The sequence below is a fragment of the Colossoma macropomum genome, unplaced genomic scaffold (genome assembly GCF_904425465.1).
Source record: "Colossoma macropomum unplaced genomic scaffold, Colossoma_macropomum, whole genome shotgun sequence".
Taxonomy (NCBI): Eukaryota; Metazoa; Chordata; class Actinopteri; order Characiformes; family Serrasalmidae; genus Colossoma; species Colossoma macropomum.
The window spans coordinates 19,147,822-19,165,786 of NW_023494805.1; the positions used below are offsets into that span (position 1 = coordinate 19,147,822).

General features: G+C 39.8%; 1 protein-coding gene across 1 annotated transcript in view; it reads right to left on the reverse strand.

Moving 5' to 3' along the window:
* The window catches only part of fam49ba (family with sequence similarity 49 member Ba), a 31,394-nt gene that overhangs the window by 6,532 nt on the left and 6,897 nt on the right, over positions 1-17,965 (reverse strand). Inside the window, exons 2-4 of the mRNA XM_036596427.1 lie at positions 6,648-6,737; positions 6,422-6,543; positions 4,079-4,184 (exon numbers count right to left, since the gene is read on the reverse strand). Of these exons, the coding sequence (XP_036452320.1) occupies positions 4,079-4,184; positions 6,422-6,543; positions 6,648-6,720 (301 nt within the window). The 5' untranslated portion in view covers positions 6,721-6,737. The remainder of the gene's footprint in view (positions 1-4,078; positions 4,185-6,421; positions 6,544-6,647; positions 6,738-17,965) is intronic.

Here is a 17,965-nt window from a genome sequence, read left to right on the forward strand (position 1 = left end):
CAGCCTACAGGCCGACATAACAAACAAACCAGGATCTGTAATGCCTCTCTGACCAATAAGGGTTAAATAATCAGTTATTTTTAAAGTCATTAGAGCTAATCATAGATGACAACATACAGAAAAGGGGCTAACAGAACCCTATTTGTCTGATCAATACAGGACAGAAAAGAACTAATTAGTTTAGGACTGTAGCTTAGAGAACACAATTTCCCAGAATATGTGATTTTCCACATTGACGCTGCAACACACAAAGACCAAATGTAGCATATACAGGATATATTAAATGACATCTCTTTTAGTTATTCAAGGAATAATAAACCAGGCCCAACACTGGGGGGACATGCGCAATGCCCTCATCTTGGGTCTCCACAGCTGCAAGGTGGCCTACTCTTCGAACAACATTCATGGGCATAATGTGAATTATCAAGCTGAGAAAGTCGTTTAGACCTTTCAATCACTATTGTGTGTTCAGAATTCATTCAAAGTGCTTTATAAAGAGTCTGGTGAAATACTGGAACAGCTCACCCAATTCTTGTGAAATTTTAACACATTTCACCATAGATATTCTTGAAACAGGAAATGCATTCACACTGTTAGTATCTGTTCAAAGTTGTAATGGAGTCCTTAAGTGTCTTCTTGGCCACAGTTAACCTCTCTAGTCTCTGAGTGGCTGTGTGATTCAGCAGTTCTGTGACCTGAACTGCTGAGCAGAGGTTCTCTGAGGTTTTCTGTAAGATAACAGCTCAGCTGGTTCTGTTTACTAACAGATCCAGCTGAACTGTAATCTTACAGAAAACAAACAAATTAACAGGTCTTATGCAGAATAGCCTTTTATATTATGTTCCATTGGGGGTGGAATCCCAGATAAGCTCCCCTTTTTCATAATTTTCCCTAATTTAAAGCATCTACCTTGTACATGGTGTTTTCTGATCAATCACAGCCACTCAATTCTCCCTCCCACAACTGATCCTGGTTTAAGATGCTTCTGAACAAGAGAAACACTCCATTCATATCTTTCTCAAAAGGCAAGCGAGTTGTTAATTTGTCCCCATCTGTGACTTTGAGCGTTTGCTTCTTGAAAGTTTAATTCTCTGTCGGCTTGTCAGGTTTTTTCGGTTTGGAGAAGGGGGAGGGTGGGGAATCTGAGAGACATAATAAATAAAGAACCTTCTGATTTCATGGCTCTGAAATCAGAAGGTTCTTGAGTTTATTTTTGGACTTGATCTTCTGTATGTCTCTCATGTGCACTGGGTATCTGAAAAACACAAATCCAATTGTTAGGTCCTGCGACTCAATTCTAAGATATTTTGCATTCTTTGTCAGAAGGTTCTTGGGTCAAATCCAGCTCTTGACAATACTGTTGGGTTTATGTTTAATTTTCATTGCAAAAATTGGAATCTTAAAGAATAATAATAAACACAACTCACTCGCAAGAGTCTTTGGTTTACTGGTAGAAGCCATACCTCTGACGGGAGGAGGTTATGGGTTCATATCCTAAACAGAATCCACTAGCAAGCTGGGTAGCTATCTTAACAGCAAGTATTTTAAAACATTTCTGGTTCTGTAGACCGATTACGAGAGGAAGATATCACAGTAAAGAAAATCAAAATAGGTTAAATTGCTGTCACCACTGATTTTAAATGACTTTAACTGTAGAAATTCACTCATCCCTGTATATTCATACAGTTTAGAGGCATAAGGTTTACTGTTTACTTGTGTTGTTGATATGCTGCTGTTTAATATTTTTAATTTGGTTAGTAGGCTGTCATATAGCTAGGCTACTTTGCTTTGTAGTGTGGCGCAATTGTAAAGCTTGAAGACAGCAGTTGTGTAATGATCAATTACACTTGAACAAATAAGGCAGTTGTGCCACCTCTGTCATTTCTTTTGCATGCTTTCCTAATTAATCCTGCTGCTAGGCTTGTAATAAACTATTGCAAAATGAATCAACAGGCAGAGCTGGAGCATGTATGGTTTAAAGAGTGAACTGATGAGGGTGATGTGTCAGTGGATGAGGTAATGGAGGGTTGCCTCGCCTGAGGAGCGTGTTAATCCAATTACGATGGATTGCTGCTTGGCTCAAGGCTGCTTCCCCCACACACACGCACTGCCTAATAACGTGAACATGATATTAACATCATAATCTCAATGGCATTAACCGCACCACAACGTATGTCCACTACAGCCCAGCTCTGCACATATCACCACGCATGCATCTCGGCCCCTTTGAACTCCTTTTAATATTCAATTAAAGTACTTGAAGTCATTAATATAAATGTGAGTGTGATAATGCAAAAGTAAATAAATGAGAAGAAAGAACAGAGGAAATGGCTACACTATCTAATCTGAGAAAGGTGTGCCAAGGAGGGCTATAGAGAGACACATACACAGAAAGAGAAAGAGGGATAAAGTGGAGGCTGACTAAGATTATATAACTCCTCTTTAGCTGGGTGCTGATGCTAGAGTTCCACTAATGCACCTTGATCAGATGCAGATGAATCACTCAGCAGCAGAGATCAGCTCTCACGTCACTGCCCATCACATCAAATCAAGCTCTATATAAAACTCTGCCTCAGAACTGTGAGCAGCTCACCTCAGCCACTGAACTAACCAATAAACATGCAAAGTGGGTTAGTGGACCACGCGTCCCTGAGAGAAATCACTTACACACTGTTCCGTTTACTACAGGGACATTCAGCAGATAATAAAGTTTAAGTTATCCTAATATATCCCCATCGCTACTAATTATACCAATTTTATGTATTTTCACCATTCTGCAGTCCTTTCATATACAGCACAAGGCAAAACAGCAATATGTATACAGTACCAGTCAAAAGTTTGGACACACTGACTCATTTTCTATGTTTTATAATATGAATAAGAAGAAGAAAAAAAGAAGAAAAAGAAAAAAAAAAAAAGATATGAAACTAAGGAATAACACTTATGTAACTATGCAGTGACCACCTCTTTTAGACAGGGCTGTCCAATTCCAGAAATTCTGATACTCCAAAAAACAAGACATAGGGAAGGAGAGCCACATAATAAACTACAACACTAATTAATGATGCCTAATGCATCTGATCCAGTCAATCCTATCATCAGTGTTACATAAGTGGGTGCAGCATGTTGGATACAGGTTGGAATTAAACTCTGGAGGAAAGTATATCTCCACGTGGAGGGTGGGTGACCACTGTACTAGATCTTTACAAGACAATCTGGAGAACTCTAGCTAAATTAAGTTAGCTGATTAATGGGATTGCTCAGCCATAACTTTTCTTGATTCTTCTGTTAACTCCTTCGGGTGGGTGCTTCGGGATGCTTCAGCACTGGTAACGTTGTTTGAATTTTTCACATATGCTGAGACTTTGTGAGCTGCTGAGAACTATTTGCAGGGGTTGCATTTAAAATAATTTTTTTTTGGAAATAAAGTGGGCACAAAATAGGCATCAACATTACTGTTTAGGTTGTCTTAGAAACAAATGTCAGGGTCTAAGCATGAATATTTAGAGCAAATATTTCACCCCCATTCATTTTCAATGAGCAGTAGCAGTAAATGTGTAAGGGATTGTGGGATAGCAAGCAGCATACAAAGAGGACGTGCCTACACGGTTCTGTCTGAAAGACATGGAAATCTGGGTTCCCCATTCTATACAGTCCAAAACTAATACAAAGACAAAATGATATAAAATACTGTATGGCAGTCATTGACATTGTTGGTGGTCCTGAAGAGTCAAAAGACAGCACTGAATCACAATTATAGTAGGCTAATACAAATTAGCCTCCATAGCCTGTCAACATATACTGAACTATTCTGACCTTTATAAGTTAGTGTAGACTACTTGAGAAGAAATTTTTCTGAAATCCAAACTGAGTAACAGATTCATTTGCAGCCTGCATTATAGACTGACACACCCCCAAGCAGCGAGGCACTAGCGAAGGAGGTGGAGGGAGAATTCCGCACTGCGTGCAGTGGACACGTACCATGATACTATGAAAAGTGTACATTCAGTGAGGTGTGTTAAGACGTTTGACTGATGGTGTAGAATTGCCACTGTGTGTGTAAGAGAAAAGTCCATACCCAGCTTTAGAGAGAACTCATAAAACTTCTTTAGCTTTCCCACCAGTGGGACCACAGCATTCCAGGCCTTCTCCTGCACGCGCTCGTCATTCGGCTGCTGGATGGCCTGGACAGACAAAACAGCATCCATCATTGAAGCACTGTGTCTTTAACATGTGTTTCAGCTCAAACCTAATATGTAACTGAACAGGCTTCCTAAAAGCACTGTATCTACAAGATCACATGAACAGAGAGTGCTGCTCTCTATAACAGCTTCGTTGCTGCAGAGCTTCCCTGATCCCTGATCTGACACTCTCAACCCCAGGATGAATCAGTTGATTCAGGTGTTACAGCAGAGAGAACACTAAAGCCTGCAGTGATGTGGCCCTCCAGCAGTGCACTTGACACAAATGATTTATGTCAGCAGTTCTCAAATTTTCTTGACATGGCATTTCAGATAACTGGGCACAGAAAGTGGGCATGGTATGTACATAAATTGTGACTGATTGGCATGTATTTCATTTTAATGCCGTTTAATTACATCTACTTTTAAACAAGTACCACTTTCTTAGATTTAGTAGAAGCAGATCTAATAAACTGACCAAACTAAACTAGACATCCAACTTTTTTATCTGCAGCCCCTTGGCAACTCCCTGCAGCTCTTAAACTTGAGAGCTGCTGGTTTACATGATGACTCTAGTATTTTCTGCCTAATCTGTAACTGCCACAGCTGTAGCGTACAGTCGATTATCATAGTCAATCATTTAGTCAACACATTACCCTGTATGTAGAAAAAAGCTGAACCATAATAGAAGCCACTATGCAGACGCTAATCATCATCAGTAAATCATTATACAAAGCACATCATTTTGTAAAATACCTTCATGAATTCTGAAAAATCAGTTCTACAAAAAAGCAGTAAATGTATATTAATTGTTCTTAACTGGACACTGAACTAGTTTTCCACAGAAATTTGTGCTAATGCATCTGTGTAGTGGAGTGGGAGTTTTCACAGGCTCCTGCTTGACTGTGAATAGATACCAGTAAACCTCAGAGAAAGTGTGGAAAAAAAAGTTGCTCCAGTGTTGGAAAGTTGGACGCAATTTCAGTAAGAACAGCTTTAATGGCCCTCTCATGTCTGTCTCATCAGATAAGAATTTATTATAGTAACAAAATTTAACAAATGCCCAATGGCTTTGCATACAGTCATATGCAAATGTTTGAACACTCCTGGTCAAATTACATTTGTTTGCTGTAATTTTAGTTTGTGGTTGATTTTCTAAGTAAAAAATAAGTTAAGACATCCTCTACAGGAAACAAACATGCTTTCCCAAAAACATATAAAGCACCTTGTTTTTTTTTTAACACGTCACCACTAGATAGCTCAATGTACTTGGAAGAGAATGAAACTGTTATGTCAGCTAGCTGCTGTGATGTCTGCCAGCTGCTGTTAGATCAAATAACTACTGTTATGTCAGCAAAACACTCAACTAGCTACCGTTACATCATATCTGCTGTTACTTCAGCAGCAACTACTTTTATGTCAGCTAACTACTGTTACGGCAGCTAACAGACATTGGCTAGTGCTGTACTGAGTGATTAAGGAGAGAGGGGGGCCATCCTACCCATGCTAAGAGAGTAATGTCAGTTATGCTCTCTTGGACTGCTGACCACAAATGGCTGGAGCAGTCCTATGCAAAATTGATAGGAAACGATGATATGAGGAACTCTGGCTACCCATGGCCTCCTTTAACAGTAGTAGTAGTAGTAGTAGATATATGCATCACAATATCTACTACTACTACTACTACTACTACTAATAATAATAATAATAATAATAATACTAATGATAAAGATACCCCTACAATTATAATGATTTTATTCGATATTTCACAAACTGCGGTGCACAGCTGAACAGGCCTAATTATGCTCACTTTGTAATGAAACGGAGTTATTATTCTTTAAGTATTGATGAGAACAATAAAAAGAACTATCGTAAAGTGTATTGTGACATAATTTATCATGATAATGATCAAATATGGTCATATTGCCCACCCCTAAAACAAGCAGTATAACAACAACTGCTAAGGGCACATGTACAAACAACATACATGCCCTGCCATATGTAGGAGATTACGACTGCATCTACGACAAATGACCACCTCTTAATATTCTGGTATCCGCTGGGACCTGCCAGAAGTTGTTCAAACTGTAAGAAAAAAAGAGGTGTTTTTTTACAATTATCCCTGCCTTTTTGGGTCCATATACAAGTTTATGAACTGTGTTCCAAACCAGACAGTCTCACCTAAACATAACAGACAGGATCCTGTATGGGTTTCACAGCAGGCTATATAGAGCATTCACCTGTCTGATGGCTTCTCCTGCTCCACTGTAAGACTGCAAGTCTTGTAAGATGCTCATTGCCTCCTCCAGAACCTTGCTGACCTGTTCCCACAGCTGCCTCTCCGCCTCTGTGGGTTGGGCATCTGCATGAGGCCAAAGAAAGAGAATTGGCGCTCCATTAATAACCCTTACAACCACAAAGTAACTGTGTATGTAGTACAGAGGTGCTGGATGCATATACACTTACTTTCAAAGTCCAGGAAAAAGTTCCCAGCATTGTTGTCGATGTCTCTCGTTAGAACTTTGATCAGATTCCCCATGCCGTCCAATCAGAAACCTGATGAGAGGAAAATGCAGCAGTGATGCATCAGCTGAGCATTTAAAGGGCCTTTATGATGGAAGACCTAACTTTTTGAAGAGTTTGATGTAGTGTATAAACATTGTACCATTCACTTCACCACAGAGTCCATGTATCAAAACTAAGCTGCAAAACCAGCCTGTTTTAAATTCACTGTTTTTGTGATGTCACAACTATCCTATTTAATTTACATATATCCACCTTTTCAGCCTACAGCAGTTTAGTTCCACACATTGATGCTGAGATTATAAGGAATCTTTCAGCCAGGACTGCTTTTTGAATGCATGGTAGGCTATCATACAGTAGCCTACCATGGAGTGTGAAGCTATGAGGCACAATACAGGGCAACAAATGAGAACAGACAGTCATATGCGAAAGTTTGGGTGCCCCAGTCAGGTTACAGGATTGATTTGCGAAGTAAAGTTAACACATCATCTACAGAGAACACATTTTAATGCACAATTTGGACGTCTGTATGAGGCATAGTTACAGTTTATTTGCTAAATTTAACATACTGTGGGGAATCAAACAGAAGATGTTTCTGTTCAGGGCAGAGAGAGGGAGTGGGATTCATTGCAGCATCAGCTTCTTCATCAAACAGCTGCAGCTTGAGTGTCCAGCTGCTGTCCAGTACAGTTTGGTGAACTTTTCTGCTTAAATACAACAGTTAAACATAGTAACTAACTCCTGGGTTAAAGAAGTGATTTGTGCAGGTAAATCACCAAACAATGCTGCACTAAGACAACAGGAAAACAGCTGGATAGCCCTGCACTACAATCGCCCACTGTCTAATCAACTGACTGCCCGATCTCTTTTACCCTTCATGATGGTAAACAGGTGGCTATTGCTTGACTTGTGATAATGAAGGTTTATTTGGTCATGGGTGGATTGCCCTGGGGTACTATTCTGTCCCCTTGTACTCTAGCCCTGCACTTTTCCTGGAGCGCTCTGAAGTGACTCTTCCTCTTTCAGGAATTGCTCACCTTTCCTGTACATTCCTGGTCAGTGAATCAACCTCCTTTAACAGTGGTTATGATACAAATGGCTTGAAAACACCCACAAAAGGGAGGCTACTCTGCAGTATCTGACCTCAAGTGAAAACAGAGACAGGGGTGTGGCCAAAGCTCTTCTAAGAAATATGCCTTTTAGCTGTATTTAGATAGTTTTATTAAAAATCTAATTTACAGTACTTCCCCTCTAACTACAAATGTAGTGACCAGCCAAGACATGATTGGTGTCTGAAGTCTGCTTCTTTACTTTTGTGCTGGAGCCAAGAGGCAAATGTAGCTAACAAGTAAATGAAGCTGGCACCCCACCCATTAGCATGGTGCAAACTATAAACCAAAAAGCATCACACACTTGCTTCAAACTGTATCAAGATACTTACTTATATGGGTGTAACGAACCAAATTTTTTTCGAGGTAGCAAAAATAAGGAGTGCCTTAAATTAATGTTATATTTTTCCATTTTCAATGTATTCCATCACTTAACATCATAGAAAGTACAATATTTAAAATAAAAGCTGTGCTTTATAGCAACCTACCCACAAATTAATACATCAGCCTAGCGTTAGCCAAATCCCGGACATTTTCATTTCAGCGGTCAATATATCATTAAAATATCCAGCGTTTTATCTATGATATAAAAAAGAGGGGACAAGTCCAGTTTCATGTATTTTGACGATGGTGACTGTTGTACTATGATAAACTAGTGTCAATGCCGACTGATAAGATTGGGTACTAACTAATTAACTTAGCAAACTGTGTCAGAAAATCATGCAGAGTGAAGCTATGGCAAACTATGGAACACTCAATAAAGAAAATGGTAAAACTACAATGGTTGAATAGATTTCAGCACCACGCCACACAGTCATTGCTGCTGTTCCCCGTAACTATATTAACTCACTGCTGCCTGTGTGTACACGGTGTGAGGAGAGAGAGAGAGAAAGACACTGCTGCCAGAGGAGCTGCTGACTGAGACTGACGTTAACGTTACTCTGAGCAGCAAGCATGGGAATAAATTACGCTAGTCCTATAAAAGATTTCTATTTTTTGCTTTCCCTCTCGCAAGACTTTTTCTCAAAAGTCAAAGTGTATGGGCTCAGGCAGGGATGAGGCAGGAATACATTTACCACAAACGATTCAGTGGTTGTATATGAGCCCATAATTCATATTAAATATTTTTGGGCAACACTTTCACTGTGAAAGTATAACTGAGCCTTTAGGACTTTCCGGTGTGTTTTTAATTCACAATTGAAAATGGGGACGTTTCCAGGGACAGCTCCGGCTAGGGACAGACCACCAAAAATGGGAACTGTCCCTGGAAAACGGGGCTGTCTGTTCACCCTACGTTAGCCCCAAGCTATCACCCTAGCCACATGCTAACATGTTAGCCACAATACAGCAACATTGTTTGGCCAAATACAATATGTAGTATTACATCCCTATTTGTATTTGTGTTTATGACGCAGTAAAACATAACAGTCTTCTTATTTGGATAACTGTTTGGAAAAACACCTGTGTTAAACCGGGTCTTGGGGGTGGTCAGGATGGTTTGATGTGGACTTTGGTGGTTACTGTTTATCCTTTGCTCTCATTTTTTTTTCCCCATAAAGGTTAGTTTGGACAACAGCAGCAACAACAAAATAATAATTTAAAAAAGCTTTTTTTCCTGGTAATTTTGAGGTACTTCCTGACTGAAGTGAACATGGGTGCAAACAGAGTGATAACATCTGAGTTGAAGGTTAATCTTTGTGAAACAAACGAATATAATAATAGAGACATTTAGTAAAATTTACAGTTGTAGTATACCATCATCTTTGATGTGGCTACAAAGCTATATTAAGCTAGCAATGAAAAACTGACTTCACTGAATATCTGAACTGAATATCACACAGAGTTTACCACCTGAGGCCGCTTAGCTTAGCTTAGCCTAATACCTTCTCTTCTAAAGCAATATTTCGAATGAGGCAGTTTGAAACAACCTGTTACGCCTGATGTACCAAAGCTAAGACACAATTCACTCAAACCTGACACTGAGGTTTCATGATGTCTTAAAGCACACATGGCACCATATAGGCAGCTTTTCGTACAGGCATGATATCTGCCAGCAGTGCAGAGCGTGTTCAACCAGTTCAGCTCAACAGTCACGTTTCAACAATCAGTCTTCTCAATAATCTCATCAACAATCTCATCTATGTTAGGTACAATAAATGTATTATTAAATGTCGGATATTTTTATAACATGGTTAAAATGAACAAAAGCGAATGGGATTGGCCTGTAGCTCCAGAGCAAAACTAAAAAGCAAACGCTGCTGAAAAAATCCATAGAAACCGCTAAGTGTTAATGGGTTGATATTAGGATATCATGATCCTAATGATTTAATGGGTGACCAATGGCTGATTCTAAATGCATTTGATGGTTTCCTAATGGGATCTAAAGGTATTCTATGGGAAACTAGTGGTCTCAATAGGAAACCATTAAGCCAATTCCCATAGGAAAGCTGAACTATTAGGTTTTAATCCTAATGGTTTCTAATGATCTTTTTTCAGCAAGAAACTTCAGACACCAAACTTGTCTTGGCTGATCAACCCTATTTGAGATAAAAGGGAAAACTGCAAATTAGATTTTGATCCAGCTCTCACTTTAGGAGGAAGTTCAACTGAGACAAATGGAGCAACTGCAGTAAAAGTAGGTAAGTAGGTTTGTGCAACTGACCTAAGCTGCTCGCAGCGGTGCGAGTGTGTATGGAGGTGTGTTCTCTCACTAGTCCCAGCGCACTCGCGCCGTCATGTTGTTGCATATTCAAGCAACCAGAGGGAGCAAATAAGCTCTAGTGTGTATGTGTCCCAGACCCCCCAAAACCCTCTGCTGGCTTTACATGCCAAATCCGGGCTTCTGCTCATTTGACTACAACTCGCCCACCCTGCCCTCTGATTGGCTCAGAGCTTTCTGCTGTTTCCATGGAGCCAAAATCGGCTCTCTAAACCAAAAACAAGCCACCAGCCAATGGGAGCAGAGCAGGACTACAGAAGATAATGCTCAGCATCTTAAAAGAACATGAATAAATGAATAATGACTGTTGTACTTGAAAGAGACGCAGGTTTCAAAACAAGAAAAAGAGGAGCGCTTTCTGTAGTGACAGAAAAATGACAAGTAAAAGCTTTGCATTTAATGGTTTCTTAAGATCTTTTTATAGCAGTTCCTACCTGTCCTACACTTGACAAATGAGTCTGGAGCTAAAATGCTGAACAAATATATTTGATGTTTTTGTATTAAATTGTACAGTTTTCAGTATTAGGCTGCATAAGCAGGAAAAAAAAAAAACACCTGAATGCACAAAAGTGCACATAATGTTGCTGTATGCAACACTCATGGCCAGTGTGCATTTATCTTGCAGGTTGTAAGTAGGGCAAAAGACTAAGACCATTTCTTGCTAAATGCTTACCGGGATGAGATACCAATGAGGAGGGGGTCTTTCTTAAAATCCCCCCCAATCCTATTAGCAGAAAGTGCTCAAAAGCTTGGTTAGAAATATGTCAGCAGTGTGAGGCGTGTGGAGCAGGGCTTTAGTGTTTCTGGGTGTAGACGCAGTGGAAGGCATGCTGTCTGGTTCACTGCAGCATGATTAGCATGCTTCAGCATGGAGAACAACGTGTGTGTCCACGTGCCCACCCTTCTACTACGAATACTACAGCACAGCCAGTGGAGCACGAGATCGCCCTTCACTCCCCCAACCCCCCACCATGCAGACAGTGCAGAGCAGAGTCACATGGCTGAGGCGAGGTGGGGCGGGGCTCTGCAGTACTGGGCTGGGCTGCTGCAGTGCAGAGAAAGAGAGAGAGCGGCAGCGCCCCTCCTGACCCAGATTCAGCCTAGAGCCGTGCCACACTGTGTTAATGTTACACCCTTAACCCTAAGCTGACATCCAGGCACCACAGCACCTACGCATACATCCATGAACATGCAATATCATGAAAAACAAACCTTAATGGCCATTTGAAGCAACATTTTGGCAAACAATTTGACACCATCTCCCCTTACTTCAAAATCTTAAAAATCTGTTATTTCCTCCAGTGACCTTGTTTGGAGATTTTTCAACCACTTTAACCCTAAAGGCCTGTCTATGGGTCCATACTCTCACAACTGCATCACTTATTAGTTTCATACATAGTTTCATGCATAATTCACAGTTGTTACTGAATAATAAGTCTGGAGATGAATAACTCAATGGTTAACCTAGGGCTTAAACATTTAAGGTGACTGATCCTTCTTGCTTGCATCAAACCTTAAAGGAATAGTTTGGCCAAAAAAAAAAATCAAGTATACGCAATCTTCCCCTTTCTCCAATATAGTTTATCAGCAAAGGCTGAATGACTGAGGAAAGTATCTATCTCCTGAAAAATACTGCGGTTATTTTTTATAAGCTAAAGGCCTGCTGTTGTATTTATTTATTTATTTTTGCCAAGGACACATCCATTTTTTTTCAGCCATACAAGCATTTTTAGTGCTGTAGTCTGGATGCTGTAGTAATGTAGTGGAGCCAGACTTCTAGTTCTCAAGCTCTTACTTCCACCTAAAATTATTGACATGATGTTGGATATAAAATGTCAGCTCTTGCTATTTGACAAATGCACTCATCTGTTTTTGTTGTACCTAATTTTCTCCCAATTTTCATTCGCCAACTCGCTCCCCATTAAAAAAAAATAAAATAAATAAAATGCAGCTAATGCAACATAATTGTACAGCTCAACACTCTTGAAGGAGAACATTAACTGGCAGTTCTGTTACATCAGCTAACAGATGCCACGTTTGTGTTGTGGGGAGAAAGAGGACCATTATGCTTTCTTGGACTCGGATGGGCACCTCCCAATGACCGAGCCATAGTCAGACAATTCTGCCGAAAACTGCAATCTATAACGAATTTAATGTGAACATGATTAAGCGATCAGCCATACAGTCAAGACCTATAGCTAACAAGTAATAGAAGCTTACAGTTTAGCCAACTAATCAGCTTTCAGCAAACTGTGGGCCTAAATCATCACACACTTGTCTCAAACCATGTCGAGTTGATAAGTCATCTTACGTAGACTTGCTTATGTGGTTTCTGATTTCTTCTTATGTGGTAAATTTGACTTTTTTTTTGCCAAACTACTGCTTTAAGGACTGAAGACATCACATTACTCATGCAGATGTGGTCCAATATGTGCTTAATCCTCAGCATGAGTGTTTACATAAGCTGAATTCATTTTAATGACAATAACAGACAGGACGGATGATTTGAGGACAGCCAATTTATGACTCTTTAGAGGCTACAGTGAACTCATGGTGGTGTCAGCGTCTCTCAGCAGCGGGAATTCTTTCATAGTGCGCTGTAATGTTTTCTGCTGTCGTCCTGCTTCTTTACACACACACACAGATGCCCAGATTTCCCTCTTTTTCCTCCACATCACTTCCCTTAAATCACACCCCTCTCTGCTGCGGAGCTGCCGCAGGGGTCAGTCTGGCTGCGTGACGTACTGATGAGGCAGTGAGCATGTGTCCGGAAGCTTCTTTTTCTCCAGGACTACAGAGAGGATTGCCAGCCCACTATGAAGAGGGAAAAAACAGATGGGTGGTGCTGGACAGCTGTAGTGACGGGGCTAACTCTAGAATCTTCCAGCCCAGCACTGAGTCAGAGAGAGAGAGAGAGAGAGAGAGAGAGAGAGAGAGAGAGAGAGAGAGAGAGAGAGAGAGAGAGAGAGAGAGAGACGCGCACTCCACCCATCTTACACTGTCCCAGTTCATCTCACCCTCCTATTCTGCTTTAATACTAATAAAAATCTATTAGTCCCTCTGTGTAGCAGTCGTTTGACACTGCACAAAGAAAGGTGTTTAAAATCAGGGATGGACCCATCATGAATTTAACGTCTAATTTCTTTACAGCCACATTGGCCGATGGCCAGTTTTATTGGCCTTTTATATTAACCCAAAGCTAACATTGTGTGGCTCACTAGTACATTTCCAGAACTTACTATTAGCCAAAGTTACAATACAAAACAACATTACCTCTTCTGACATGGGCATAAACTGACTTTTTCAATTCTTAAAAGTAAAATGAGTTGCCTATTTAAACAACATAAATCAAATAAAGTGCTATATTGAAAGTAAGAGGTAACAAGCTAGAAATATTACAGTGGGACTACATCTACCTGCCTCATATTATTTATCTTGGCCGAAATCAAAATAATAAATTGGCAGATTGTGTGTGTGCAACAAAAATCTGTCCATTCCAAAAGTTCTCACACACACACACACCCCTTCTAAGCCACTTCTCCCTCAGGGTCGCGGGGGGTGCTGGAGCCTAACCCAGCCGTCATCGGGCGGAAGGCAGGATACACCCTGGACAGGTCGCCAGTCCATTGCAGGGCAGACAGACGGACAGACATACACCTTCACTCACACACTCACACCTAGGGGCAATTTAGCATGTCCAATTGGCCTGACAGCATGTCTTTGGACTGTGGAAGGAAACCGGAGTACCCGGAGGAAACCCACGCAGACACGGGGAGAACATGCAGACTCCACACAGAAAGGATGCTGGTCGCCTGGCTGGGCAATCGAACCCAGGCTCTTCTTGCTGTGAGGTGACAGCGCTACCCACCCTGCCACCGTGCTCCAAAAGTTCAGCTTCTCCTAAACATTCTGTCTTCAGGAGTATAATATATGTCATCAAAGAGCAGTTTGAAATATCAGTCAAATCTAAACATTTGTCTGATACAGAAATTTTTTTTAAAGCAAATATTGATCAATACCGATATGATTCCAATATCATCATACATCACTACTGACAGAGCTTTGCTTCTATGGACATCAAAGGCTACCTAATACAGTAGGGTTGGGCAATACAACACTATTCATTATTGTGAAAAATGACATCACAGTATGTCACAATATGCTTTTATAAGCATGTGTTGGATATGGTCAGTATTCAAAAAACACTGAACAACTGCATGGTTGATTAAAAAAGAAAGCATAGACATTTTTGAATGGATTTAGCATAGCATAGTATGTACTGTAGCACATACAAATTTTTATATTACTATTGTAGTGTTTTTGTATTTTATATATATATATATATATATATATATATATATATATATATATATATATATATATATATATATATATATAGCACTGTAGCACTGTCTATTTTAACTTGTCAGACATCAGAAAAAATAGGTATTATGATTTATATTGTGCAAACTTTCTGAAGTATAATGTTACATATTTGCCATATCATCCATCTATAACACAGAATACGTTAACTAAACATTTCCAAAAAGGAAATTGTATTCGTTTATGTATTTTGCACTACTTGTTCAAAACAAACTGAAGCACCCATTGACATATATTTTTGTTATGATCAGTACTGCTAAAATTAAAAGTCTGTATAGTTGTGCCCCAACTGCACCTTATTCACCTGTAACTTCGCAACACTGTAACTCTGCCTGAATAACTCGCCCACACTGATTACTGCTGTAGCTTAAATCCTGTTAGGTCCACTTGAAAGCATCTCTTTAGCCGTATGTTTTTTTATCCCGCTCCAGGCAGATGGTGTAGCTTTAGATGTGCAGACCTAAACAGTCTCCCGCTTCTGAGACTCATCTCCCTCAAATAACCTGCCTGGAAGCATATCTGAACTTTAGATGAACCTCACAATGGCCCTTCCAACCCCCCACACCCCCCACCACACCCACGCACACAATCACATGCCAGTGGGACTGCAGCTACAGAGGACACACTTTTGCCTTCAGGCAGAAGAGAAGAACTGACATCGTACAGATGCCCCCCATTCCTTTCCTCCAGCTCATACAGTTCTGCGGGGGGCAACGAGCTGTAAGGCTTGGCTCTGAGGTGTTGGCTTGATTTGAATCTCAGAAGCCATCTAAACCCATGACACTGTCTGAAGTCACCACATAATATTGTAATAACAGCGTGATCTTGAATAGTCCTCATTTTAAATTCAGCACTGAAGGCAAATAATCTGATGTGCCTTTACTGCGGTTAACCTTGAAAAAAAGCCAGACCTTGAAAATATCATCCAATCTCAGGACTTCAGTTTGACACCCCTGGTTCTGAGCTTCTACGGTACACTTGTTACTTTATGGGGGCTGTTTTTGGTGGAGGTTTACTGCCCCTTGGTGGACAAAGGATGATCCTGCAGTGACTTGCATACTGCAGCCTGGAGGATTTTGCTCGTATAAAAAAGCACTGCAGATCACTTAGTAACAGTCATTGTACTGTGACGTTAATTCATAAAGACGTATGATGTGGTCCAAAATCTCCTGTGAAATACAAGCCACACCTCTAACTTTTAAATGATTATTTCAGGCTTTACTGGGTGATTCACAGCAGTGCACGCCCATCATCAAAAACTATGAATACAATAATTTTTATTCAATGTTAAATCACACTGTGCTACGCGTATACAGGCCTAATTCTGTTTGCAATGAAGATGGTGTTCTTTAAGGACTGATGATATCCAAGAAATGCATTGATATAACTGGTCACAATAATGATAAATATCATGTTGCCCAACTCTACAAAGCACATAATCAACCTGTACTCAATTTGTCCTTTACTGCTTATCTGAGTGAACTTACTTAATTGTTAATGGTGTGTTTGGTTTAGCAAGTGTTAGGTTTGGACTGCACGCTTGTGGTTTTGTGGTTGTTGTTTCGGTTTTCTTCAAATTCCCCCCAAGGCTCCCCCAGTAGCGGTGTCAACTGCACCATGATGACCAGCGGCACTTTCACTGCTTTGACTCTCTCTGGTCACTCAGTGGTCACCACATTTTAGCACCTTAAGCTTTCACCTCTAGTTTTTGTTGCACACAAGCAGAAACCATGTGTGGTATCAGCTTTCCCCACTCTTTCTTCATTGTATATTTAGCCTAAGAAAGAAATGATCAGATGTGTTTTTACTGTGTTTAACTTTGAAAATAAGACACAGAAAATAGCGTCCACTCGCAGGCCTGGAGGTGGACACTTATTCTCAGGTTCATTTATAATGTATTTGTGGTCATAATTCATTTTTACATAACCATTTTCCAGCCTCTCTTTATCCTGTAGAATTAAACAGGCTGTTGTTGTTACTGTACCTTTAAGACTGAAATATTAAATGAGCTCTGTTCTGATTGGCTGCCAGTTTTGTGCCTCATTCAAAAAGCAATTCAAAAAACACTCCTAACTTCAGCATAAATAGGTGGTTCTAAACTGCTGTACGTTGAATAAGCGTATATATGCAATTTTATTTTTTATTTGCTATGACATTGGACATACCCCCTTCCTTGAAATAGTATCTGCTTGTGACAAATGTAAAACTTACAACACACAAATAGTATGTGATATTTTCCATCCACAGTTTCTCTTCTAGTAAATTTTTAACAAAGGTATACGGATATCAAATAAAATCCAACACTAGTTAAGCTCAGTGGCAATAAGAGAGAAGAGAACTACTAAAATGTCTTATTTGCTCTAAAATGGTTGGCTTTTTCAACTCTCTACTGCACGCATTATGAGCACAATTTAAAAAAATATTCAGTTCACTTTTCTTGCATAAAATGATTCTTGATTTATTTTTTCAGACTCAATTATTTAATTCAAAAACATAAAAAAAGCAGCAATGGGAAGAAATCATATAGAGCCGTGTTCCCTGAAGTGGTGAGACCTGGCTTTTGACTGGCTAAATCCATTCCACTGTCACATAATGTTGCTTCTAGGCAACAAAGATACTTCTGCAAATTCTCATAACATTAAAAAGAGGTTTAAATGTGCCCACTAAGAGATAGTATGAAAAAGTACATGCTTTTTAATGGACTTACTCAAACTATAACATTACTATAAAGTGAGGAAAATGAGTTTGTTGCCCTGAGACAACATTGTGCAATAAAGGATTAATGTTGGTTTGTTTTGCAAGGACTACAACCATTTTCCCAGTTGCTCTCTTACATATGCCCAATTCCTAATTGATGATCCATTAACTATGCCATATATTATTATATACACAGTCTGTGTGCAAATGAGTCTTAATAATATAAAGATAATTAGTTAATAATAGATAATGTTCGTTATCTAAGCTTCTAAGGGTTTCTATCTTTCTACCTACTGTGCAGTTTCAGCTATACAATGAATAATCTGATGACATTTTAAAAAGGCATTTAAAAA